Genomic DNA, 25,126 nt, shown 5'->3' with positions numbered 1-25,126 from the left:
ACTTTTGTCAGCGAATCAATCTTTTATGGTTATTTTTAGTGGTTTAGTCTATTTATTATTTAATGTAGAGATTTTATTAATCAATGCATATAAAAATATTTTTAAAATGAAGGGGGGAAATTAAGATTTTTCGTTATAAGTAGAAATTAAAAGCACTTCTTCACATGCACTCGTAAAGTACGAAAACTGTATTTTATATTTAGTAAATAAAAAAAATTGTGTAATCATATTTAAAAAATTAAGAATGTTTCTAAAAGCTATTTTTTAAAACTAATTTATATTTTTTCTTAAGTTAACAAATTTAATATAATTTTATATATTTATTACATTTATATTTATTAAAGATTTAAAGTTATTTCAACTATATTAAGTGGATATTAAATCTGTCATTAATATAAAATATATATTAAAAATAAATTAAATAATATATATATTTATTTACAAATACATAATAATTTATTTTAGTATGCACATAGCATTTTTGTTTATATCTATTAAATTTTGAAAAAAATTTGGGAGCCAACATTACAAAGGTAATATTACAGCCAACATTAAACATAAGGAAAAAAAATTCAAAACTCTTAAAAATAAAAACATCTAAAAATCAAAATCAAAAAATACTTATGTGTGGTGGATTTTATATTAGACTTGTTTGATAATTTACTATAATATTGACTGAAATTAATTGTTTAGTATTAATTTTTTAATATTATTCTTAAAATTTTTATTTTGATTTATTAAACATAACTGATATATTTTTAAAAAAGTCTAAAATTTTTCAAAATATCATTTTTTTTTTTTGGTATTATTTTCAAAATATCCTAAATAGTTAAAAAACAGTTGTTGGAATTTTTTTCCTCACATTTAATAGTTGAACTCGGCCCTTTATTTGGGCCGAAAGAAAGAGGAGCAAGAGAGTAAGTAAGTGAGAAAGAAAATGAAGTAGGGAAGAGAAGCGCAGAGTGTAGAGCCACTCCCACAGTCCCACAACACACAATTCAGAATACACAAAGACACAGCCATCCGCAATAGTAGGCAATAAATAGAAACGAAACACAACCAAACAGAAGAAGAATAACAGAAACGAATCATTCATCAAACTCAATGCGCCCTCACTCCCATTCTTCCAATCTCAGCCGTCCATGATCCTTACGCCCTCCAATCCTAGGGTTACCACCAGCCGCCACATTTTCACCCTCCTCCACCGCCATGTCCTCCAAGATCAACACCCAGATCGTCCCCCACCCCTGTCCCCACCTCGCCGAGTTCCGCCGCACCTCCTCCAAGCCCTTCCGCGCTCTCCATGCCTGTCTCCGGATCAAGCCTCCCGGCGGCCGCGCCGCCCTACGTCGCGATCCCGACGAGGTCCCCAGCTGCGCCGCCTGCGGCCTCTCCGCTCCTTCCCGCCTCTACTCCTGCATGACTTGCGCCGCCGTCTCCTGCCATTCCCCTGCCGCCGGCTCCTCCTCCCACGCTGCAGCTCACGCCGCCTCCATGCCGCACGGCCACCAGATCGCCGTCGACGTCGACCGCGCTGAGCTCTTCTGCTGCGCGTGTCGTGACCAGGTCTACGATCGCGACTTCGACGCCGCCGTCGTGATCGCGCAGACCGCCGCTTCCACCCTCGGCGGAGCTGGATCACCGGCGATCCCGCCTCCACAGCCTGAGAATCTCCGGAAGCGACGCAGGGTTGATTACCGGCCCTGGGCGCCGGATCTGCGCGAGAGAGCTACGATCGCGACCTGCTCCGGCCCGATCGCTGGTGCCGGCGATAATTCCTCGCCGGAGTTGCCGTGGGGACTGCGCGGGTTGAACAATCTCGGGAACACGTGCTTCATGAACTCGGTGCTGCAGGCGCTGCTTCATACGCCGCCCTTGAGGAACTACTTCTTGAGCGATCGGCACAACCGGTATTTTTGTCAGAGGAAGAGCAATGCCGGTGACGGTGTTGGAAGCAATGGGCCGAAGAGACGCGGAGGCAACAGTGGTGGCTCTAACGGGAGCAATAATGCGCGAGTATGCTTGGCTTGTGACATGGATGCTATGTTCTCAGCTGCGTTTTCGGGAGATCGTGTTCCTTATAGCCCCGCAAAATTCTTATACAGGTGCTTATAGAGCCATGGTTTTGCATTTTGTACTGTATGTAGGGTTTGTTTGTTCCTCTGTGTAGTTTTTGTTTTGTTTCTATGTTTGTAGATTGATTGATGTTGTTGTTGTGTTGTTTCTATATTTAATTATTTATACATGTATAAATCTGGTGGGTTCTGTTTTGATAAGGTCACTCTAATATAGAAAGTTTACTTATCAGTTTGATTTGTTCTTGTTATCTTTCAGTTGGTGGCAGCATGCAGCTAACCTTGCCAGTTATGAACAACAAGATGCGCATGAGTTCTTCATTTCCATGCTTGATGGGATCCATGAAAAGGTGGAGAAGGATCGCCGCAAGCTGGATAGTGAAGGTCATAAGTTTTTCATTTTTCACGTGATGGGATCCATGATGTTTTTCTTTGTCAGTGATCATATCTAGTACAGATGATTAGCATGAAATGCCTTACAAAACATGTGGCATGAGCATTCTCTTTCTGTTAAATTCGGAAATGAAGAATTTGTAGATGATAAAAAGAGTTCCATGTCATTTCGTAGTAACTTTGAATGATCTTTGTTTGTACGGAAGTTAGTTATCGATCGTGTGGCGTAACTGATGGACAAGTTTTATTTGCACAAATATCATTGCATTCTTTTGGGAGGAAAGAGGCCGCTAGGTTTGACTTTTATGGCATGAAAGAAATTTCTTGCATGATGACACTTTCATTTCGGTGCTTTTTGTGTAAACAAACAATCCGAAAATCAAAGTGAAATTTAAACTTTTAAGGCTGGTTGAAATTTCTTTACTCGTTTTTGAGTTCACTGCTAAAATTAGGAAAGTGGCTTCTTCTGGTTTATACAATTAATTATTTTTCTTCATAAAACTGAATCTTCTTTTTTCCTTAAATAGCAATGGCTTGTAGCTGTTGTCTAACTCTTGTTGAAGTTGGTACCATTCTTTAGGGTTTTGTATTGTTTTATTTTTTTTTTTTTTAGATCCTCTGTATTATGTTTATTCAGTGCATTCATGTCCCTATCATAGTCCTTAGAAAACCAGGATATTGATTGTTGCAATGCTTCTCATTTTGTATCTTTGATTATGGTGTTATTACCATGTTGAGAAGATTTCACCAGTGATCAAATTCTATTACTTACTAAATAATATAATATTTGAGAGGATTTGATAACTTTGGACACTAGGAGACTTGTCTCTGTGGTATTCTGAAGTAGCATTGGATTGTCAAGAACACAAATCCCTTAGATGTTATAAGAGACTAATCTGTTACCAATTTCAACGGCTGACAAATTGATGAATTAGCTCAGCTTAATCATAGTTACAACTTACAACCATGCTGATTGAGGAAGATGATCAATAGGGCACATTGTCTTGATTTCAGTTTTCCTTCTTGCATTAAAAATTGTTCAAATAAGATAACAGAGTTACTGCAATATTTAACTGCAGGGGAGGGTTTAGGTCTCTTGCTTATTGCATTAGGAGTTGACAATTGCTCAAACAATTAGGGCTTATTCTCTCAACCACAATCTTCTGGTGTGATGGTGTTAGCAGCTATACTCCAGTGTGTCCCAGTAAGTCAATTTTGCCTTAGCCTCTTCAATAATCATATAGGAGATTCCAGATCAAGTGATGTTAATATTAACTCCACCTTTTTCCATGTTTAGGTTCTAATTAAACAAGGCATGCTCTGTCAGGGAGACAAGGTTGCATTAGTTTTCGGGCAATGATCAATGTGTTAGAATCTGTGAGTTTTCCTGCAGTTATGCCTCCTTGGCTTTCATGCAAGTTATGTGTCCTTCTTTTGGTCAATGAGGAGCATTTAAGTTTAGTTGTTTATGTTGTAGTATACAACCAGTTATCAGCTATCTGTTTAGGAAGCATGGTATTGTGGAGTGTGGACTCTGACCTGTGCATCTTGGTGGGAGCCTAGGAAATAATCTATTTAAAAAGGATAGTCCGATGCACAAGCATCTCACCCGAAGGGTGAAAATTAGGCCGCGTAACTTGATAAATGTACGAGTGTTGATTCCACGGTTTAAACTCATTCTTCTCACTTTAGCATCTCAGCTTTAAGATTGGGGTGAGCTTGGTTTCTGACTTTCTAATTATTTAACTTCAAAGGAATTAAAATATTACCTTATTTATGTGCTGAAAAAAGTTAATGAAATTGCTGAAATGTGAAAAAAAAAAAAAAAAGATTTTCAATGCTAGATTTGCTCATAAACGAATCACTTTAAGGTAACATTTTGTGTGACCTCAATTTCATTGATGGTGCAGGCAGTGGTGACTGTTGTATTGCTCATAGGGTATTCTCTGGTATCCTGCGATCAGATGTTATGTGTATGGCCTGTGGTTTCACATCCACAACTTATGACCCTTGCATAGACATCTCACTGGACTTGGAACCAAATCAAGTAGGTTCTACCAAGAAGGCCGCAGCAACATCCAATCATTCTTGCAATGGTGAGTCCGATTTAATGAGTTCTAGCCAAAACTGTGGGACATCTACCCTAGTGGGTTGCTTGGAGAGATTTACAAGAGCAGAGAGATTGGGGTCGGACCAAAAATTTTTTTGTCAGCAGTGTCAAGTCAGGCAGGAAACTCTCAAGCAAATGTCCATAAGGAAGCTTCCCCTTGTTTCTTGCTTCCATATAAAGAGATTTGAGCATTCTTCAACAAGAAAGATGTCGAGAAAGGTGGACCGCTATCTCCAGTTCCCCTTCTCACTGGACATGGCTCCTTATCTTTCCTCGTCAATCTTAAGGAGTCGGTTTGGGAACAGAATCTTTCCTTTTGATGGAGACGAGCCCGATGCTCCGAATGACCTGTCTTCGGAGTTTGAATTGTTTGCTGTCGTTACTCACTCTGGCAAGCTAGATGCTGGCCATTATGTAACTTACCTGCGATTAAGCAATCAGTGGTACAAGTGCGACGATGCTTGGATTACTCGAGTTGATGAGAACATTGTGAGGGCGGCCCAGGGTTACATGATGTTCTATGTACAGAAGATGCTTTACTATAAGGCAACAGATAAACAGGTTGCCTTGTGATTTTCACAGGAGATGGGTCAGAATCATTGGAATTCGTTGGTTTATACCAGTTTTATCACCAACATATACCATGGTTCCATCTATACATGAGGAAACCCAAAAAAAAAAAAAAAAAAGAATGGAACCCAATTTTTCTTCCCTTCATATCTAGCAATCTGTATGATTTCTAAAGGAGTTTAGAGTTAATTTATACTTTCAAGTTGGATCAAGAAAGGAGCCAGAGTTTTTGAGGCACTCCAACTTTTTGGAAAATTGAGGGTATGGATTAACCAAGTTGTTTCTTGTTCTTTCTTTTCTATCTTTTGTTCCATCATTTCCTGGTATTTTTTTCATGGCAACAAGTTCTTTAATCATAAGTTCCCAACTTTAGAAACAAGCAGATGAAGTATTTGATCAATGGGAGAGACTTAGACGTGGAGGTATCCTTCGGGATAATTTATTCATACATGGATATTTGTCTGTTAGAGATAATTAGTTCACCTTCGTAAATCTTGTTAACTATAATTTCCCAACTCCCAAATACGCATACAGCCATACAGAATCACTAAGTGGCGAGGACCATAAGATAACAATAACAAGCATAACGGGTCTGCTCCTAATTAATACTCTTCTTGCTATCTTAAGAGTGCTATGGTCCCCAAGTGTATTTTTCGGTAAAAACATTCCATCACACACATAAGGAAGAGTGGATCTGTGGAAGACATTGGCAAAATTATTGAATATATCAAATGTTGGACTACATGACAAATATACTAGATCTCCTCAGGACATCTTAAATTCTTAATTTCGGCCTCATTGCTCTCTCATGAATTGATTTCTTTAATTTAGATTTCTTTACTGATCTGTTCAATTTTATTTATTTTTACCGCTCTAGGTAATTTATTTTTGTAGAATTACCAACAAGTGTCTCTATGATAGAGATATTGCTTGAGAGAGAGTATTAGAGATATAACTATTCATAATATTTTTTTCTATTAGTTTTTCGAAAATAAAAAAATAGCATAAAGTAAATCATAAAAAAAATAGAAAAGAAGATCTCTACAAAAATCAAATAAATTCAAAAGAGATTTTTACTTGAGAAAGAATGTTAAAGATATAACTATTTATGATTCCTTCTCCTATTAGTTTAAATTTTTGAAATGAATGATAAAAATTAAAAAAAAAAAGAAATCTTTTATGTTTTTATTGTTTATGTATTATTAAAATTTAAAAATATCTATCTTAAATAACAATATCAAATAGTCAATGAGTTATAGATCAAATGATATAATCTCCTCATACTCATTTAAGAGGTCGTGGGTTCGAGTTTTCTTATCTTTGGTAAATAAATAACAATATCGAATAAAACACTTGTTAACAAAAACTCTATCTTTTATTTTAGAGTATATACCCATTTTGGTCCTCAAAGAATTTCAAACTGGACAGTTTAGTCCCCAACTAAAATTAATTACTCGATTGGTCACTGATCTCCTCTGTTTGAAAACGACATTGTTCTCTCCCAATTTCCATCATATCTCGCACAACACTAGCAGTTTAACACTGTAACTTCAAACTACACAATGCACACTCTATAAATTTAATGTTCAGAAGAAAAAAAAAATCCTCAATTTGTTCTCAACCAATTCATATTCAGGAAACTAATGCCTATGTCTCTCAACTAGTTATCGTCTTCGATGGATCCCATGAATCTAGACAGCAAGTCTGATTTGTTAAGACCCGTCGTCGTCATTGCCATCTCCCTCTTTCTCTTCCCTATCATCTCTGATGAACGAATTTTCGTGTGGTTTAGAATTCACTAATGAAATCTCGTTACAAGTATAGTCTCTAAATCAACAATAATCCTTTCATACAAACATTTGTTTGTCACAAGTACAAACCCCTAAAATTATAAACCGAAGTATTTAAATCTCGGGTCGTCTCTCAAAGGAATTGCAGGGTAGTGTTCTTGTTATTGGCCATGGACATGTATATTTTGGGGTTTTGATTAGGAAACTAGAAAAGTAAATGGTAAAGAAAATCAAATGACCAAAAAGGTCTTGGCAAGGTTTGGTGGTCAAGGATCTCTATCCTTATCACTAACCACAATATGATAATTGCAAGGATGAATTTCACTAAGTCATCCTCTAACAAGTAAAGGAAAGTCAAATGAGCTATATCAATCCAAGTCCATAAGTCCTAGCTATTGACTAATTGAATTAATGAGAGCTAGAGTCAATGGCTACCAACTATCAATCACTTGGACATTAGCAACTCAAGCGTTCCTAAACTACCTTTCCAAGGCAAGAGCATAAAATTCTACTCTAACATCTTCTCAAGCATTTTGACAAACACTTGGAAGGCACAAAAGAAAAGTATAGTAAATTGACAAGAAGAGTGAAATCTAACAACAATTATTGCAAGGAATTAACAGCAACAATCAAAAAGAGCACAATTATTATGAATTACCTCAAATTGAATTGAAAGAAAATAAAAGAGACAAGAGTGAATCTACAACAAAGCATAGTAACAAAATAGAAGAAATTACAACAAAAGAATAGAAGAATGATTAATGTAACAACAAAGAATTGAGAAGAAGAAGTAGAAGAGAACATGAATTAAACCCTAGATCTAAGCTTATTGACCTAAACCTAATCCTAATCCTAGAGAGAAGTGAGAGATTTTCTCTCTAAAACTAACTCTAAAACTAATCATAATGTCCCTAATGATGGAATGAATGTGAATGATTGTGAATTGATGCATTCCCCTTCAATCCTTGGTCCTTTTATACAATTTGGCTCCAAAGTTGGTTGCAAACTGGGCCCCACAGTTCCTCAAAATTCGCTGGGCACGTTTTCACTTTAAAATCACGTGCGGCCACCAACGCGTACGCGTACATCACGCGTGCGTGTCCCTAAAGCTTTCGTGATCCACACGTGCACGTACAGTGCGCGTGCGCGTGGATGAATGTATCCAGATCTTTGGCTTTTCTATATGTTCTCCACTTTGCCTGCTTTCCTCTTCACTCCTTTGATCCATTCCTAACCATTTTCTACCTAAAATCACTTAGCAAACACATCAAGGTATCTAATGGAATCAATCTATATTGCTTGTTGGAGAGTGGAGAAACGTGTGCTCTTGGAATAGTTGTGGAACTTAGTCTTGAGGATGTCGTGGACGTGTCCGGGTTGGAGGTGATGTATCAAAGATGTGAAAGTGGATGCTTTTGGTAGGTGAAGTGCAGAGGAGATGGATGTACCAGTAACAAAGATTTAGGAAGTGTGTGGTCCATAACATGTTGAAGTATGTGCAATACGTGTGACAATTACACCATAGCTTAATCTTGGAGCTAAAGAGGAGGAAGGAAAAGATGGAAAAGAAGAATGTGAAGGTGAAGAAGGAGAGTATGAATATTAAGGTTATGCGAAATATGATAAAAATTGGAGAAGAACAGTGTCGTTTTCGAAAAAAGGGGTCAGAGATCATTTTGTCCCTTGTTAGAGTTGTCAGGGACCATTTTGTCCCCTGTTAGAGTTGTCAGGGACTATTTTGTCCTCCGTTAAAGTTAACGAAGTAAAGAACCTAAGTGACTGATGGAATTAATTATTAGAGACCAATCGAGTAATTAATTTTAATTGAAGACTAAAGTATCCAATTTAAAATTTTTTTATACCAAAATGAGTATATACTCTTTATTTTATTTTCTTTTAGTCTACTTTGTGATGTTGTAGGCCTGTTGGTCAACCCATCTTTCATCAGTTCATGTATTAATGAAAAGAAGTTATATTTTAGGGAAATAATAATTTGAAAGGTTTAATTAACGACTTTGTAGAAATTTTTTTATTTTAACAAAAACTTAAATTATATATTTTTTATGAAATATTTTTAACTAATAATTTTAATATATGTTTTTAGGACATATATTAATTAAATCATAATTAAAAACTTGTGAAATTATTATACCTATATTATTTCAAATTTTGAATAGTTAAAAGTTATTCAAGAAAATTTGATTTTTTTGGAATATTTTTTTAGAAAATTTAACTTTAATGTATTCGGAAAGAATTTATTTATTTTTAAACTGTTTATCTTGGTATACAATTACATTTATGTGTTTAGATAATTTTTTAAATAATAATTTTATAAAATAATTATTTTTATAAATTAATTTTAATGTACTTACAATGTTTTATACTGTGATACAATCATAACTAATTTTTTGGATAACTATTTATAGTAATTATAGTAATTTTTATTAATATTATGTGATAAATACGTATGTAAAATAATTTTATATGTACAATGCATGAAAATTATTTTTTTTTATTTTTTACCGATATCATATGTGAAGATTATAAAATGAAAATTAAATTTAATAATAATTTTAAAAAAATTATAGAAGCGAAGATAAAAACAAAATTGGGAGAGAGAGAGAGAGACAATGGAGGCGAGTGAAGAAACGGTTAGGTGTCATCTCTCTCTGTCTTATCCCATCTTCTCCGATTTTTTGTTCTTACACCATTCAACCATTCCTCCTTCCTCCTTCTTGCAATTTTGACTCTTCCGTTTCACCTTCGTCCTCATCCTCCCCTCTCTTCCCTTTCACTTTCTTCACTTTTCCGCGTTCATCGCCTCTTGTTTTGTTGCCGCCCTTTCCTTCTCCGTTTCAATAATCAAATTAGGGTTTTTATTCGCGGATTCATCACCATCGCGACACTATGGTTATGATTCGTACTTGTAGGTTCGACCTCACAGCATAAAAAGGTGCCTCTCGGGATTTGAGCTTCCTAAAGCGTGGTATGCTGTGCTTTCTTTTTTCCAATCACAATTTTCAATATTCCTTGTTGTTCATGCTCAAATTTCGAAGTGGTGTAGGAGTCCAAGAATCTGGTATTTCAGGTGAGCTTTTTTTTTTTTTTTTTTACTAGCTATTCTTCGTTTTGCTAAACTCTGTCTTGTTGGTTTGTACGTCGTTATTTATTTACTCTATGCACCGGATTTTTCATATGTCAATTTCAGAATCTTCATGTGTCAGAATAAAGGGCTACCTGATCATGCCCACTCACTGACTTAATTTCTCTATATCATGTTGGAATTTCAGTTTGCACTTACCAAACATGGCTTGTGCTTTGTTGTGTGTACTTTTAGCTTCAATTCATTTTTATCACGAGTTTAATTTTGATGCATGTAAAAACAATAACATTGTTGAAATTTACTTATATTAATTGGTCGGCCACACTCACTAAGAATGCATGTCTATTGAATCCTTCCAAAATTCAAAACTAGGAGCGGATTATACCTGTAAGAAAGAGATAACTGTTTCTACTGGCTTTTAAATCGGATGCCATATATATATGTTTTCGATTGATGCCTCTAATGTATTTTGTGGTTCTATTTTCAATCTTTCTGCTCCTTCCTTTTAGTTTATACCATTATTGTCTTTATGGACTCTTCCTTTCATATATTGCAGTAGGATGAAAGGTTTTAGAGATTGGGTTTTCTCTCAGATACTGTCCAAATCATTGGTCTCATCGACACCGATATCTGTCACAAGCAGTTTCTATGATGAAGGGAATCAGGATGAAGAAGATAATGAACAAGGTACCACTCTGATTTTAATGTTGGTGTGGTTTTACTGAATATGCACTTACAGAACATCGAATTAGGTAAGCCCATGCGTGGACAATAGAGTTCTTTTGCATGCCCTGCCCAGTGAACAAGTAAATTGTGATTAATTTTGCTTAGTGTTTTGCAGAATTGCATAATGTTGATTTAATTTTTCTTAATTTTAATACTTATATGAGTTAATATTTGGTAAATTCGATGCTAAATTCGATGGCTAAGAATAGTTTGGTAAATTCGATGCTAATTTTCAATGCATGAATTCCTTCTCCTCCTCCGTCTCAAAAACTAATATGTCAAACCCAGTGATAGAACGGATACTTTTTTTTTGTTGGATACAGGTCACTCATCTAGCTCTGTAGCATCTCCAACTTCTTCTGCATCAGACCTTTCTTATGATGGTCAGAGCAATCAGCGTATTTCTATCTTGCCGCAAGTTTCAGATACGGAAGTTTTTCAATCTGAAGATAATGTCAATGGAAGACGGAAGGATAATTTGGCAAAGGTTGAACATCTCCAAATTAAGTTCTTCCGTCTACTCCAGCGCCTTGGCCAATCACAAGAAAACCTCATGGTCCCAAAGGTCCTTTACCGGATTCACTTGGCAACTTTAATTCGTGCAGGGGAACCAGATCTGAAAAGAGTTAACATTAGTAGTCGTAGAGCCCGAGCAATAGCAATCCAACAGGAGGAAAATGGTACACCCCAATTGGATTTCTCTTGCAGAATACTTGTTGTAGGTAAAACAGGAGTTGGTAAAAGTGCTACTATAAATTCTATATTTGGTCAAGCAAAAACCATCACTGATGCTTTCCGACCTGCTACCAATTGCATCCAAGAAGTTGTGGGAACTGTCAATGGTCTTAACCTAACATTTATTGATACCCCTGGTTTCCTGCCTTCCTCTACGAGTAATGTGAAGAGAAATAAGAGGATCATGCTTTCTATTAAGAGATTCATAAGAAAGTCCCCTCCAGACATTGTTTTGTACTTTGAGCGGCTTGATTTGATGAATTCTGCCAATAGTGACTTGCCGCTTTTGAAGCTTATGACTGAAGTATTTGGTACAGAAATCTGGTTTAACACCATCATAGTCATGACTCATTCTTCCTCACCTATTCCTGAAGGACCGAATGGGTATGCTGTTAATTACGAGTCATATACTTCTCAATGTACCAATTTAATGCAGCACTATATACATCAGGCAGTGTGCGATTCAAGGCTAGAAAACCCAGTACTTTTGGTTGAAAACCATCCTCATTGCCCCAAAAATATTGTGGGGGAAAGAGTTCTACCTAATGGACTGGTTTGGAGATCTCAGCTCTTGTTATTTTGCATTTGTACCAAAGTTTTGGGTGATGTCAATTCCATCCTTAAGTTTCAGAACAGTGTAGAACTGGGACCTGCAAGTAGTGCCCGAGTTCCTTCACTACCCCATCTCCTTTCAACTCTTTTGCACCAACGTCCTGTATCCAATCCAAGTGGAATTGATGATGAAGTTGAGGAAATATTACTCTCAGACATGGAAGAAGAAGATGAGTATGATACACTTCCATCAATTCGAATATTGACAAAATCACAGTTTGAAAAGTTATCCAAGTCCCAGAAAAAAGATTATCTGGATGAGATGGATTACCGGGAGACTCTTTACTTAAAGAAACAGTTGAAAGAAGACTACCGTAGGCGTAAAGAGAAGTTACTCCTGAATGAGCAACAACTTTTGAATAGTGATAATTCTGATGATCAGCAAGCTCCTCCAGAGCCTGTTCTGTTACCAGACATGGCTGTTCCTCCAAGTTTTGACTCAGATTGCCCTACACATAGGTATCGTTGCTTTGTTGCTGATGACCAGTGGCTTGTGAGACCTGTTCTTGATCCACAAGGATGGGATCATGATGTGGGGTTTGATGGTATAAACTTGGAGACAACCACAGAAATAAAGAAGAATGTTTATGCCATGATTGTGGGACAGATGAATAAGGATAAGCAGGACTTTGGTATTCAGTCCGAGTGTTCTGCTGCTTATGTTGATCCCATGGGTCCTACTTATTCTGCGAGTCTTGATGTTCAGTCGGCAGGCAAAGATCTGATATGTACGGTTCGTAGCAACACAAAATTGAGAATCGTAAAGCACAATATTACTGACTGTGGTGTTTCTTTGATGTCCTTTGCAAAGAAGTATTATGTGGGTGCAAAGCTTCAGGATACTTTGTTAGTTGGGAATATATTAAAATTTGTCATGAGTGCAGGCTTAATGGAGGGTTCTCGCCAGGTGGCGTATGGTGGGAGTTTTGAAGCTGCCATACGAGGGGGAGATTATCCTGTAAGAAATGACAATTTAAGTCTAACGGCAACTGTCCTTTCCTTCAACAAAGAGACTGTATTAAGTGGAAGTTTACAAGCTGACTTGAGGCTGAGTAGAAGCACGAGAGCAACTGTTAGTGCTAATTTAAGTAGTCGTGGAATGGGGAAAATATGCATTAAGACAAGTAGCTCTGAGAATTTACAAATTGCTTTGGTTGCTGTTTTCTCAGTTCTGAAGGCCCTATCACGTAAAAGGGGAGCTAACTACACGGGGAAGGATGTGAGAGACTAGTTTCTGTTTGTTTATTGGTACCCTCTTCTTGTGTTCATGGAAGTAGAGGTGTTGAAGCTGTCCACATGCCAAATATCACATAGAAGACAGTTGGTTAGAATGGGATGTTTTTGAAGAGTTTAGCTGGAGTTTTCTTTTTGTTGATACTTGAGGTGCATATTGCCTGTTTTTGGAAGTCTCTTATAGGTAAGGCTGGCATCTTTGAACCTATTTATTTCTGTAGATTGGTGCTCAATAATAAGTTCTAGAGCTTCAGGACTTCTTGATATTCATTCTGGTACAATGAACGATAATTGTACAGTAAAGTAGAGGAAAAAGAACCCCCCCCCCCCTCTTTCCCACCCAAAAAACTGTAATTTGTTCAAATAAGTCAGCATATGATTTTTCTCTGTTGCTCATTGGGAGCTATTGTTTATTGAAATATGGAAAACCTTTTAAGGTTTTAAATTTATTTTCTGTTGCCTAATTGAATGATGATAAGAACATCACTGGTCGTCTTGAACTAAATTGTTAGATCGGGTTAACTATCTAAAATTACGATTTTGAAAGTTTATCAATATCATTATATAAAGTCAACTATTTTATCGTCTTGGGCTTCAATGATATTTACTTCCTATGCTTGGATTGTTTTTTCTTTTTTCAGATTACCTACCAAAAAAACCTCCACAAGCAGTCATAGAAAAGATTCAAATTCAGGTCCTTTCAGAATGTGTTGTCATCTTTTGTTACCTGTACTAGTTCTCCTTAACTACTTGGATCGTTTTACGCAATAGAATCGCAGAGGATACTACGACACAGTGCAGAGGGTTTTCGTGATATATAGTCGTCCATCTTTATAGAGGGTTCTTTGTAAGACGAGTTTCTCACGTGATTCCCTCCATATACAACGAAATTGAAGGTAGGAGAAATTTGTATTCAACCGATTGGCCTTGTGAGCTTTAAAATCTAAGGATCGTGATTTTGACATTTTGTCTACTTTACTCGTTATTATTATTATTATTGATTATTGACGTGCGGGTTTACTTCATGGATGACGAATTCCATTATGCAAAGACCATGTGCCGTGCGGCGCGAGCCTTCATGCTCTTCTAAATTTGCATCTATAAAAGTCAATTTCTATGGAACTCTTCTGAGAGTAAATAAATTTAATTGTGTATATATCAAATACATAAAATAATTATCTTTATGTATTTTATGAAATTATGGAGTATTATTTTTAAATTGAATTTTAAATAATTAATTTAGCATATCATTTTTATTCTTTTAAAAATATAGAATTTGATATATTTATATTGCAAAATTTACCTTTTGTCAAAACTTCAACTATAAATTAAGTTGATTACAGATATAATAATTTTATCATTTATGCTTTAAAAATATGTATAATAAATCTACCATGTCATTTTATACCACAAAAAATATTTTACTCTCTAATTTCTGGAGCAATTCCCTATATATAAATCTATAACAATTTGTGTGTATGGATATTCTTGTTTTCATGAGAAATGATTATTTGTTTGACTGCAATGTTGTAATTTCTTTCAATGGATCTAAGAAGAGTGGAAAATATGGGATGAAGGATAGAGGGAGGGATAAGGATTAAAAGAGTAAGGATGGTGAATGGGGCAACTTGGTTGATGGTCATTAAACTTGTTTCTACAGTGTCATAAAGCAGTGGTCCGAGAAACGTGCTTTGTGGTAATTGACGTTGAAATTTGCAATTCTCTTGATGTTTCCATGAAGATGCCAATTCCTTCACGCTCCTTTGAACCTTTGACTAATTGTTTCTGCTAATTGCAAAATTGAAAATATAAGCTATAAAGTATTAGCTCCAATTAGCAATTTCAGGACAAACAAAATATTATGAGCATGACCAAATTATACGACCAACAAAAGAGTCAACCATCAACGAAGAAAGACAACATATGTTCCACCAATGGAATAATGATTCAAGAATTGTACAATAATTAAAAAGTAGAGGGATATGAACGTACAGGTGAAACTAATAAGCTCATAATAATTAGTTTATTTATGAACATAGTTTACAATATGATACTGTAACGCTGTATAATTCGGTCAGTCTTGCTTAATAAATGGAATAAGTCTTCGTTTTAAACACGAGTCCATGTGATATTATAATTTACCGCAACGATCGCTTGCTTATAAATATAAGCCATTCAAATGTGCACAACACATTTATAATTTATTGCTTTTATATGGTAGTTGTAGGATCAAGGTTGAAGAAATCACCCTCCCTGTGTAACCGTGTCTGCCATATGCCCATATGCATCAGCAATTAACGAAGAAATGTGCACAACGTGATAGAAACATGTTTGTGGATGTAACTTTGACTCGCATAAACGAATAATAATTCCCATTCACTTCACGAGAACAACTAGGGAACCAAAAATATATCAGCCAAAAATCAGCTAAAATGTGTTTGAGTTTCATGAAAAATCGGATTTTTGTTTGTGCTCCGTGATCTCAGGAGCGGTTTTCAAACATATTATTCAAAGAGTAATTTTAATTAAACGGTTTTGTTTACTTTTTGACCGGTCACATTTTGGTTCCATATACTTTTCCAAATAAGAAACATGTCATTGCATTTTTTATGAATCGTCAACACATTCATTGGAAGTAGCCCACAAAACAAAAACAAATCCCAAACTATTGTCTCTCTTTCTTTTTTATTATTATTATTATTTCTCCTACGTATACCTTATGTTTGTTTATTTGTTTCCAAGGCATCCCTACCACTAAAATGGCATATACCATAAAACGATCCTAATACAGAATCTTGATCCCTCAGCAGCCATCACCTCACCTTACTTGTCCCCACCATATTATGCATCCGAATCCTTCTCCGGTTCTTCCCATTATGCTGATTCCCCTTTACCAAAATCCTTAAACCACATTAAGTAACAAACAAGAACAAAGAAAGTGCTTGGTCTTCAATCTCAATGACATGAATTATTCTTCACCCAAATTGCAAGATATACAAAATGTAATTCAACACAAAATTATTAACTACACTAACAATTGAACAATCCAATTACCTAATTCCTACATTTCCTGGCACATCTAATTTGTACAGAAAATAGACAAAAATAAGAACTTTTCTTTTCTTCCTGTCTCTTTAGGCCATGTTTGGCAGCTAGTTTAAGTGAAATGCAGAGATAGGAAAATAGAAAAATATTTCTAAACAGGTTGTGTTTATCCAAACGAAGTCTTAAAGCGAAGTGCCCCACAAAACCTCAGCAACAATGGTGGCAGCTTCTGCATCAGAAACAGAAGCCTCCCTAACCCTAACGAGAATTTCCTGCTTGAATGCCCTCTTCTCTCTCTGTCTCAATCCTTCTCCAACCTCCAGCATAACTGCAAACCTCGCTACGCAGCTCGCAAAAGGGTGTCCCTCCAAGAACCTCTTCTGCCTCTTCCCTTCTCTAACTTGTCCATCTTCATCACAATCATTCTCATCTTCTTCCTCTTTCTTCTTCTCGTGATCTAAATCGATCAAATCCCCGCCAAGCTCCGACCTTTGCAGCTCCACAAGCTTCTCCACCAAACCCTCCTTGAGCATGGCCTCCACCGCTTCCTTCCTCCCGAAGTACCCAATCTCAAGCACGCATTCCATCCCCAAAACCCTCATTTCCAACTCCTCGCAATCCAAAAGCCCAATGATGTTGGGAATCTCACCGTTCGATTCAATCTCGTCCACAAACGGCGACTTGATTGACCTGATCAGAGAACAGAGAGCCTCAATCGAACGCAGCGAGCCCATACCCACCAGAGCTCGAATGGTAGGGCCCATTAGAACCTGGCCGACGAAGACGTCCTTGTTGAATCGAATCAGCGCCGCCACAGCCAGCCCCGCGTTCTCGCGAACATTGAGGGAGCACTTAGCGTCGAAGAGAACCGATTCGAGTGAAGAGAAGATCTTATTCTTGAGAACTAGGTCCTGCAGGTCGCGGTTGAAACCCTGGGAGAGTCGTTGACGGAACTGAGTCAAGAGAGCGATTAAGTGGTCGGGGGCAAGATGGTCATTTAGGTGGCGGGAGAGGGAGTGGATGCTCTCGCGGTCGATCCATGCTTGGATTTCGGACTCGATGGAGTTGGCGAGCTTGGAGATGGAGTGAGTGGAGAGTCGTCGGGAGAGGAAGGAACGGAGGGAGTGAGGGCGGTGGCGGGAAGTGGTGGAGTTAATGTGGTCGACGAGGTGCTTGAGGCGGGAAAGATGGTGGGAGAGAGCAGAGAGGTTTGGGTCGTTGGAGAGTATTGTATCGGACTCAGTGTGGAGCTCCAGGAGTGCTTTAATGGCGAGTGATGTGTTATCGTGCTTGTGTTGAAGCTCTTGTGATGCTTGTTTCAGTGCTTGCAGGACTTCTAGAACTTGCGGGGTGCTGTTCTTATCTGTGTCTTCCATGGTGTATTTTCAGAGACACGGAGAGAGAGAGAGAGAAAAGAAAACTGTTTCGAGTTTCGTGATGCTGTTTGGATTCTATTTGCAGCTTGGAATCGGAAATGGGAAAGGACCTTTTTGTCTCACTAAATTTTCTTTCTTTCCTTTGTTTTTTTTTTTTTTTTAATAAGTGTGAGGAATGCTGAGTGTGGAACAAGGCTTTAAAGGTGCCACTGCCACATGGAATATGCTGCTCTTCAAATCAATGAGCTTCTTTTGCATGTAAATTGATTGCCATGTAATCATCCCTCACCGCTTATTGCATTCCTAGTTTCATATTATTACATTATTTTTCAGATTTGATAGGCTAAGGGCCATTCACTAATAAAATTATTATTATTATTGTTCATACCCTGACCCAATAAATAGGGCCCAGGATCCAAGCAAAGAAATCCAACCCAAAGGGGTTGGCCCTCCCCCAGTACCAGCCTTCATCCCTAGAAGTTGGTACTGAACACGACCTGCTCCAAAGAAGTCGGATACGAGGGTTAGCTGGCAGATAACACTCATTCGAATGAGTAACTGCCCCTAGAAACTCTCTAACCACTTCATAGAGCCATATCTTAACCTCCCTAAGATATGGGAACGGTTATCCACCTAAAAAGGTGGCACTACTTCAGCGGTGGTTATTGGTTCACCACTATAAATACCCTGACATCCCTCAGGTATCACTAAGTCCCAATACATTCTCAACTTGCTCACACTCTTGCTAACTTAGGCATTGGAGTGTCATTGCAGGTACCACCCCCCATTCTTCCACACGCACAAGTCGGACGGAGGAACACCGAGTTTCAGGTGCACTCGATAGCCACCTCCCTCACGCGTTTGGGCCAACCAACGTCATCCGGCCCACTAATCTCTGGTTACCCACCGTAACATTGGCGCCGTTGCCGGGGACCCGAGAGATTAACCAGTGATGGCGGAAAGATCCCCTGAAGAAGGCCATGTGGAGACAGATTCTGATCAAGAGAATTTGAACACTGGAAACAACGAAGCAGATCAGAACCTCCACCAGGAAGCTAATGATCAAAATAAGGAAGGCACTTCCGGAATAAAAAATCCGAAGGTAAACTCCTCGGAGGGGCGCGAGTCAGAAAAAGAAGGACCCCCTCTCGCTAGTGAGCTTATGGGATTAATCCATAGCCGCCTCAAGCAGCTAGAACAGGAGCGGGAACGACAAAGGGAAGCTGAAAAGAACCTAAAAGAGGAGATGGAGCGACGAAAAGAGTTAGAAAGAAAACTCTTAAAGTTAGAATCCTCCCTCAAAGGTCGGAATTCCCACGGCGATAGAGAAGATTCTCCCTTAGGAGAGAAAGATCCGTTTAGCGAGGACATAATGAGGGCAAAAGTTCCGAGAAACTTTAGAAGCCCCGATATGGACCTCTACGATGGAACTACCGATCCAAAGCATCATCTGAGCAACTTCAAAAGTCGGATGTATCTGACCGACGCTTCTGACGCTACGCGATGCAAAGCTTTCCCGACAACCTTATCAAAAGCAGCGATGAAGTGGTTCGACAGTCTCCCTCCGAGGTCAATTACCAGTTTTGAAGACCTCTCAAGAAAATTCTTGATGAGGTTCTCCATCCAGAAGGACAAAGTAAAACATGCACCAAGCCTCCTGGGAATAAAACAGGAGGTCGGGGAGTCCTTACGGACCTATATGGAAAGATTCAACAAAGCATGTTTGGAGATTCAAGACCTGCCCACCGAAGCGGTCATCATGGGGCTAGTCAATGGTCTTAGAGAAGGTTCCTTCTCACAGTCCATATCAAAAAGACACCCCGCTTCTTTAAATGATGTACAGGAAAGAGTTGAAAAGTACATCAATATGGAAGAAAACGCTAGGCTAAGAGACCCGAGTTTGCGACTCGGGCACCCTCCCTCAACGAAAGAAAGGGAGAGGGAAGCGAAGAAGAAGGAAGAGCTCGGCCTTGATAGGCCAAGAAAATATCACTCTTATACTCCATTGAAAGTTCCTGTAGTGGATGTATACAGAGAAATCTGCAATACTGAAAGACTGCCTCCCCCCAGACCTATTAAAAATAAAAAAGGGGGGAGCCGCGGTGATTACTGTGAGTACCATAAGATATATGGGCACTCCACAAACGACTGTTACGACCTTAAAAATGTGATAGAAAAGTTGGCCAGAGAAGGTCGGCTTGACAGATATCTCATAGAAAGGTCGGACGGTCATGGGAAAAGAAAGCGAGAAGATACGGATAGAAGAGACCCACCACCACAAACTCCGGAGAGACATATCCATATGATCTCAGGAGGATTTGCGGGAGGGGGACTCACAAAATCCTCTCGAAAAAGACATCTCAAGAGAGTCTACCAGGTCGAAGAGGGGTCCTCCGATCTTCCGACCATTTCATTCACAAAGGAAGACGGGCGAGGAGTAATCCCTGGGCACGATGACCCAGTGGTAATTACCATGATCCTGGCAAATGCCCATCTACACAGAACACTAGTAGACCAAGGAAGCTCAGCAGACATCCTCTTTAAGCCCGCTTTCGACAAACTAGGTTTAGATGAGAGAGAGTTAAGAGCCTACCCCGACACCTTGTACGGATTAGGTGACACGCTGATAAAGCCACTAGGATTTTTACCCCTCCACACCACCTTTGGAAAGGGGGAAAAATCAAAGACTCTGAGTATAGACTTCATAGTCATCGACGTGGGGTCGGCTTATAATGCTTTAATAGGCAGAGCTACCCTTAATCGACTCGGAGCGGTGGTATCGACGCCCCACCTCTGCATGAAGTTCCCGACCTCGTCGGGGATAGCAACGGTGAGGGGAGATCAGAAGCTGGCAAGGAAGTGCTACAATGAAAGCCTAAACCTGAGAGGAAAAGGCAGAGAAGTCCACACAATAGAACTCGGGGGAGCAAGGGTTAAAGAAGAGCTGCGACCACAGCCCGGGGGAAAAACTGAGGAGATTCAGGTCGGCGAAGAGGAAGGAAAAAACACTCACATAGGAGCCAACCTAGGGGAAACCCTAAGACAAGGGTTGACTAAGCTCCTAAGAGATAACTCCGATCTCTTCGCCTGGAAGGCCTCCGACATGCCTGGGATAGATCCCGAGCTCATGTCTCACAAGCTCTCGGTCTACTCAGGGGCCCGACCTGTACAACAAAGAAGACGCAAGCTCGGCCCAGAGCGAGCCCTAGTAGTAGAAGAGCAAGTGCAGGCGCTCCTAGAAGCCGGCTTCATCAGGGAAGTCAAATACCCAACATGGCTAGCCAATGTAGTACTAGTCAAAAAACAAAATGGTAAATGGAGAATGTGCGTCGACTACACCGACTTAAATAAGGCATGTCCCAAGGACCCTTATCCACTACCAAGCATTGACGCCCTAGTGGACTCTAGCTCGGGGTATCAATACCTGTCATTCATGGACGCCTACTCAGGGTATAACCAAATCCCGATGTATGAACCAGACCAGGAAAAAACATCATTCATCACGCCCAGAGCCAACTATTGCTACGTGGTCATGCCATTTGGACTGAAAAATGCAGGGGCCACATATCAGAGGCTGATGAATAAGGTGTTTGCCCCCCACTTAGGGAGCTTAATGGAAGCATATGTCGACGATATGTTGGTAAAAACCAAGGAGGAAGTTGACCTCCTATCCGACCTCTCACAAGTCTTTGACACCCTAAGGTCGCACGGGATGAGACTAAATCCTGCAAAGTGCGCCTTCGCAGTGGAGGCAGGAAAATTTCTAGGATTCATGCTAACACAAAGAGGGATCGAAGCCAATCCCGACAAGTGTAGAGCTATCCTAGAGATGAAAAGTCCGACTTGTTTGAGAGAAGTCCAACAGCTGAATGGCCGACTAGCAGCTCTCTCCAGATTTTTGGCAGGATCAACATTAAGATCCCTTCCACTGTTCTCCCTACTAAAAAAGGGGCACCAGTTTGAGTGGACCCCCGAATGCGAGGAGGCGTTCCAGGAGTTCAAAAAGTTTTTGAGCCAACCTCCTATCTTGACCCGACCTATAGCCGGAAAAGACCTCATCCTATACCTCTCTGTGGCAGACAGGGCTGTCTCAGCAGCCTTGATAAGAGAAGATGAGGTCAGACAACACCCAATCTACTTCATCAGTAAAGTTCTACAGGGCCCTGAGCTAAGGTATCACAAATTAGAAAAGTTTGCCTACTCCTTAGTAATAGCCTCTCGAAGGCTACGGCCTTACTTTCAGGCTCACACAATAAGAGTCCGCACGAACCAACCCATGAAGCAAATCCTCCAAAAGACGGATATTGCAGGAAGAATGGTACAATGGGCAATAGAGCTCTCCGAGTTCGACTTAAAGTATGAAACTCGGACGGCGATTAAAGCCCAGTGCCTCGCCGACTTCATTGCTGAATATGCAGGTGATCAAGAGGACAAACCGACTACCTGGGAACTCTACGTGGATGGGTCCTCCAACAAAACAGGAAGCGGCGCAGGCATAATATTGGTAGATGAAAGGGGAACCCAGATAGAAGTTTCCCTCAAGTTCGAATTCCCAGCTTCAAATAATCAGGCAGAATACGAAGCCTTGATCGCAGGATTGAAGCTGGCTGAAGAAGTCGGTGCCACGAAAGTGATGGTATACAGCGACTCCCAGGTGGTGACCTCCCAAATAAGTGGGGAATACCAGGCAAAAGACCCAACTATGAAAAGGTACTTGGAGAAAGCCTCGGAGCTCCTGGGGTGCTTTGCAGAAACCGAGGTGAAACACATAACTCGGGATCTAAACAGCAGAGCAGACGCCCTATCCAAGCTAGCAAGTACCAAGCCAGGAGGAAATAACAGAAGCTTGATTCAAGAGACTCTCCAGGAACCTTCAGTGGTAAAAACAGAAGACACACTAGAAGTCTTTGAAGTGGTCGGATTAAACCTCGGATGGATGAACCCCTTAGTCGAATACCTAAAATTCGACATCCTCCCTAAGGAGGAAAAAGAAGCCCAGAAAATCCGAAGGGAAGCACAACACTATACTTTGGTGAAAAATGTTCTCTACAGAAGGGGGATATCAACACCATTGTTAAAGTGTATACCGACCTTAAAAACCACCGAGGTGTTGGAGGAGGTACATAGCGGAATCTGCGGGAACCACCTCGGAGCCAGGTCATTGGCCAGGAAAGTGATCCGAGCTGGATTTTACTGGCCAACCTTACAGAAAGATGCCACAGAATTTGTGAAAAAGTGCCAGCCATGCCAAATGCATGCAAATTTCCACGTGGCTCCCCCAGAAGAGCTCATTAGTATCACTTCTCCATGGCCCTTTGCAAAATGGGGAATGGATTTGTTAGGCCCTTTTCCCCAGGCGCCAGGACAAGTTAAATACCTAATAGTGGGAATAGATTACTTCACAAAGTGGATAGAAGCAGAACCACTGGCCACCATCACTGCACAGAGAAGTCGGAGGTTCCTCTACAAAAATATAATCACAAGGTATGGGATACCTTATTCCATTACCACAGATAACGGAACCCAGTTCACCGACTCCACCTTTAGAAGCCTGGTAGCCAGTATGAAAATTAAACACCAGTTCACCTCGGTGGAACACCCACAAGCCAATGGGCAAGCCGAAGCAGCCAACAAAGTCATTCTGGCAGGGCTGAAGAAAAGGTTACAAGACGCGAAAGGGGCTTGGGCTGAAGAACTCCAACAAGTACTATGGGCTTACAGAACAACTCCCCAATCCGCCACTGGAGAAACACCCTTCCGACTAGTCTATGGCGTAGAGGCCATGATCCCAATAGAGGTCAATAAGCAAAGCCCAAGAGTGATTTTCCACGACGAGATCAGGAATATACAGGGACATAAAGAAGAGCTCGACTTGCTCCCTGAAGTCCGAGAAGAAGCTCAGATAAGAGAAGCAGCATTGAAACAAAGGATGACTACAAGGTACAACAAAAAAGTCATTCGAAGGAGTTTCACCCCAGATGACTTAGTCTTAATCAGAAACGACATTGGGGTCAACAAATCTGGGGAGGGAAAGCTCGCTGCCAATTGGAAAGGACCATACAAAATCAAGGAGGTCTTAGGAAAAGGCTATTATAAGGTGACCGACTTAGGCGGCACCGAGTTACCGAGGTCATGGCATGCTTGTAATATGAAAAGGTACTACAGTTAAAAGCAAACTCTACTCCCTGATGTACTCTTTTCCCAGCTTCATGATTTTTTCCCAGAATCAAAGGGTTTTTTCTGAAGAAGGGTTTTTAACGAGGCATCACAGTAGGGGCTAAGGGAAACAAATTAGCAAAAGCCCTTAGTAGCAATAAGGTACCTCCTCAATTAATAAAGAACTCTTTCATTTTAAATATCTCTTTCAAAATTCCCTTTTTATTTTCTTTCTACGAAACGCGCCGATTTAAGCTCGACAAAACGTAAAAATCCCATGAACCGACCTAGATGGTCGTCAGGATAAAACGACGAGGTACAAGTCGGTGTAAAGAGGCTATAGAAGTCGATCATGATAAACTCGGGATCAGTCCGACTCACAGGGCGGAATGCGAAACCGAGTAAAATTAAAATGAATCGCAAAAGTAGCCTAAGTCACGAAAAACTCAATAAAACAAAATTGAGTACTAGGAATAACAAAAAGAGATAAGGAAAAACTAAGAAAAAGGCTGCCTTGAGAATCAAGGAAATTCAGAAAAGCAGGCAAGTCCCAAAGAAAAGGTTTTCTCCAGAAAAGATCAAAGAGTCAAAGGAACCACGAAAAGCATGCGCGCATAAGGTAACTCAAAGCCCTTATCCAAAAAGGGCATTTATTTAACGCTAAATTAAACCCCTATTAAAAAAGGGCATTACTGTTTTGTTTACGACCTTAAAAGGCCAAAAATTGTTCAAAACACCAACAAATAAATATAAAGAGTTTAAAAAGGGGCCCACAGGCCGGGCCCCAATAGCCAAAATCACTTTTTTAGAAGATCACCACCAGCAGAGTCAGGGGGAACGCCAGGAGCAGGAGTTGAAGAGGAAGTCGGAGGAACGGTAGAAGAACTCGGAGCGTCCTTAGAGCGAGGAGGGGACTCTACGATCCTCTGCCCCCGAGTCTTTAAATCAGACTCAGATTCCACTATGGGGGCAGGAGGATCCACGATGGCACCATCAATAACAACCTTATCAGGGTCCAAAGGAGAAAGGTCCAAGTCAGGAGCAATAACTCCGACCTGTTCCTTGAAAATCCTCCAGGCCTCATCAGCACCATCCGCAATAGAGTCCTCCAACTCGGTGTAGGCCTTCCGAGCGTTCAGTAAGTCGTTCTTTACAGACACAAGATCAGCAAATAAACTATTGTAGCTGGCTTGCGCTGCCTT

The 25,126-nt window shown here is 39.7% G+C and overlaps 3 protein-coding genes across 6 annotated transcripts; 2 read left to right on the top strand and 1 right to left on the bottom strand.

Moving 5' to 3' along the window:
- Nucleotides 1-883: 883 nt before the first annotated feature.
- LOC112723329 (ubiquitin C-terminal hydrolase 22) lies at nucleotides 884-5,464 on the top strand. Its single transcript, XM_025774656.3, has 3 exons — nucleotides 884-2,105; nucleotides 2,335-2,459; nucleotides 4,379-5,464. The coding sequence occupies exons 1-3, from the start codon at nucleotides 1,210-1,212 to the stop codon at nucleotides 5,149-5,151; spliced, it is 1,794 nt and encodes a 597-aa protein (XP_025630441.1). The 5' UTR covers nucleotides 884-1,209; the 3' UTR covers nucleotides 5,152-5,464.
- A 4,050-nt stretch (nucleotides 5,465-9,514) lies between these two features.
- Nucleotides 9,515-14,372, top strand: LOC112723328 (translocase of chloroplast 90, chloroplastic). 4 transcript variants are annotated; one of them, XR_003163065.3, is made up of 4 exons: nucleotides 9,515-10,026; nucleotides 10,598-10,728; nucleotides 11,091-13,531; nucleotides 13,989-14,372. XR_003163065.3 is itself a non-coding variant. In XM_025774655.3 (3 exons), the coding sequence occupies exons 2-3, from the start codon at nucleotides 10,602-10,604 to the stop codon at nucleotides 13,343-13,345; spliced, it is 2,382 nt and encodes a 793-aa protein (XP_025630440.1). In that variant the 5' UTR covers nucleotides 9,515-10,026; nucleotides 10,598-10,601; the 3' UTR covers nucleotides 13,346-13,796. The 4 variants fall into 4 exon arrangements, 2 of the variants coding, with proteins under 2 accessions (XP_025630440.1, XP_072063841.1); XR_003163066.3 differs by having other exon boundaries at nucleotides 9,549-9,924; XM_025774655.3 differs by lacking the exon at nucleotides 13,989-14,372 and having other exon boundaries at nucleotides 11,091-13,796.
- A 1,917-nt stretch (nucleotides 14,373-16,289) lies between these two features.
- On the bottom strand, nucleotides 16,290-18,171 carry LOC112723327 (uncharacterized). The gene has a single exon (XM_025774654.3). The coding sequence runs from the start codon at nucleotides 17,766-17,768 to the stop codon at nucleotides 16,575-16,577; it is 1,194 nt and encodes a 397-aa protein (XP_025630439.1). The 5' UTR covers nucleotides 17,769-18,171; the 3' UTR covers nucleotides 16,290-16,574.
- Between the last annotated feature and the right edge of the window lie 6,955 nt (nucleotides 18,172-25,126).

This window comes from Arachis hypogaea, chromosome 11, assembly GCF_003086295.3.
Source record: "Arachis hypogaea cultivar Tifrunner chromosome 11, arahy.Tifrunner.gnm2.J5K5, whole genome shotgun sequence".
Classification (NCBI taxonomy): Eukaryota; Viridiplantae; Streptophyta; class Magnoliopsida; order Fabales; family Fabaceae; genus Arachis; species Arachis hypogaea.
The sequence above is the reverse complement of the archived record's forward strand: the minus strand, read 5'-3'. Positions and strand labels throughout refer to the sequence as shown.

Excerpts from the sequence above, each read along its gene's own strand:
- LOC112723329 (XM_025774656.3), top strand. The coding sequence starts at position 1,210 with ATGTCCTCCAAGATCAACACCCAGATCGTCCCCCACCCCTGTCCCCAC. Across the intron at positions 2,106-2,334 it reads CCCGCAAAATTCTTATACAG|TTGGTGGCAGCATGCAGCTA; the intron begins GTGCTTATAGAG and ends GTTATCTTTCAG. Across the intron at positions 2,460-4,378 it reads CCGCAAGCTGGATAGTGAAG|GCAGTGGTGACTGTTGTATT; the intron begins GTCATAAGTTTT and ends TTGATGGTGCAG.
- LOC112723328 (XM_025774655.3), top strand. The coding sequence starts at position 10,602 with ATGAAAGGTTTTAGAGATTGGGTTTTCTCTCAGATACTGTCCAAATCA. Across the intron at positions 10,729-11,090 it reads TGAAGAAGATAATGAACAAG|GTCACTCATCTAGCTCTGTA; the intron begins GTACCACTCTGA and ends TGTTGGATACAG.
- LOC112723327 (XM_025774654.3), bottom strand. The coding sequence starts at position 17,768 with ATGGAAGACACAGATAAGAACAGCACCCCGCAAGTTCTAGAAGTCCTG.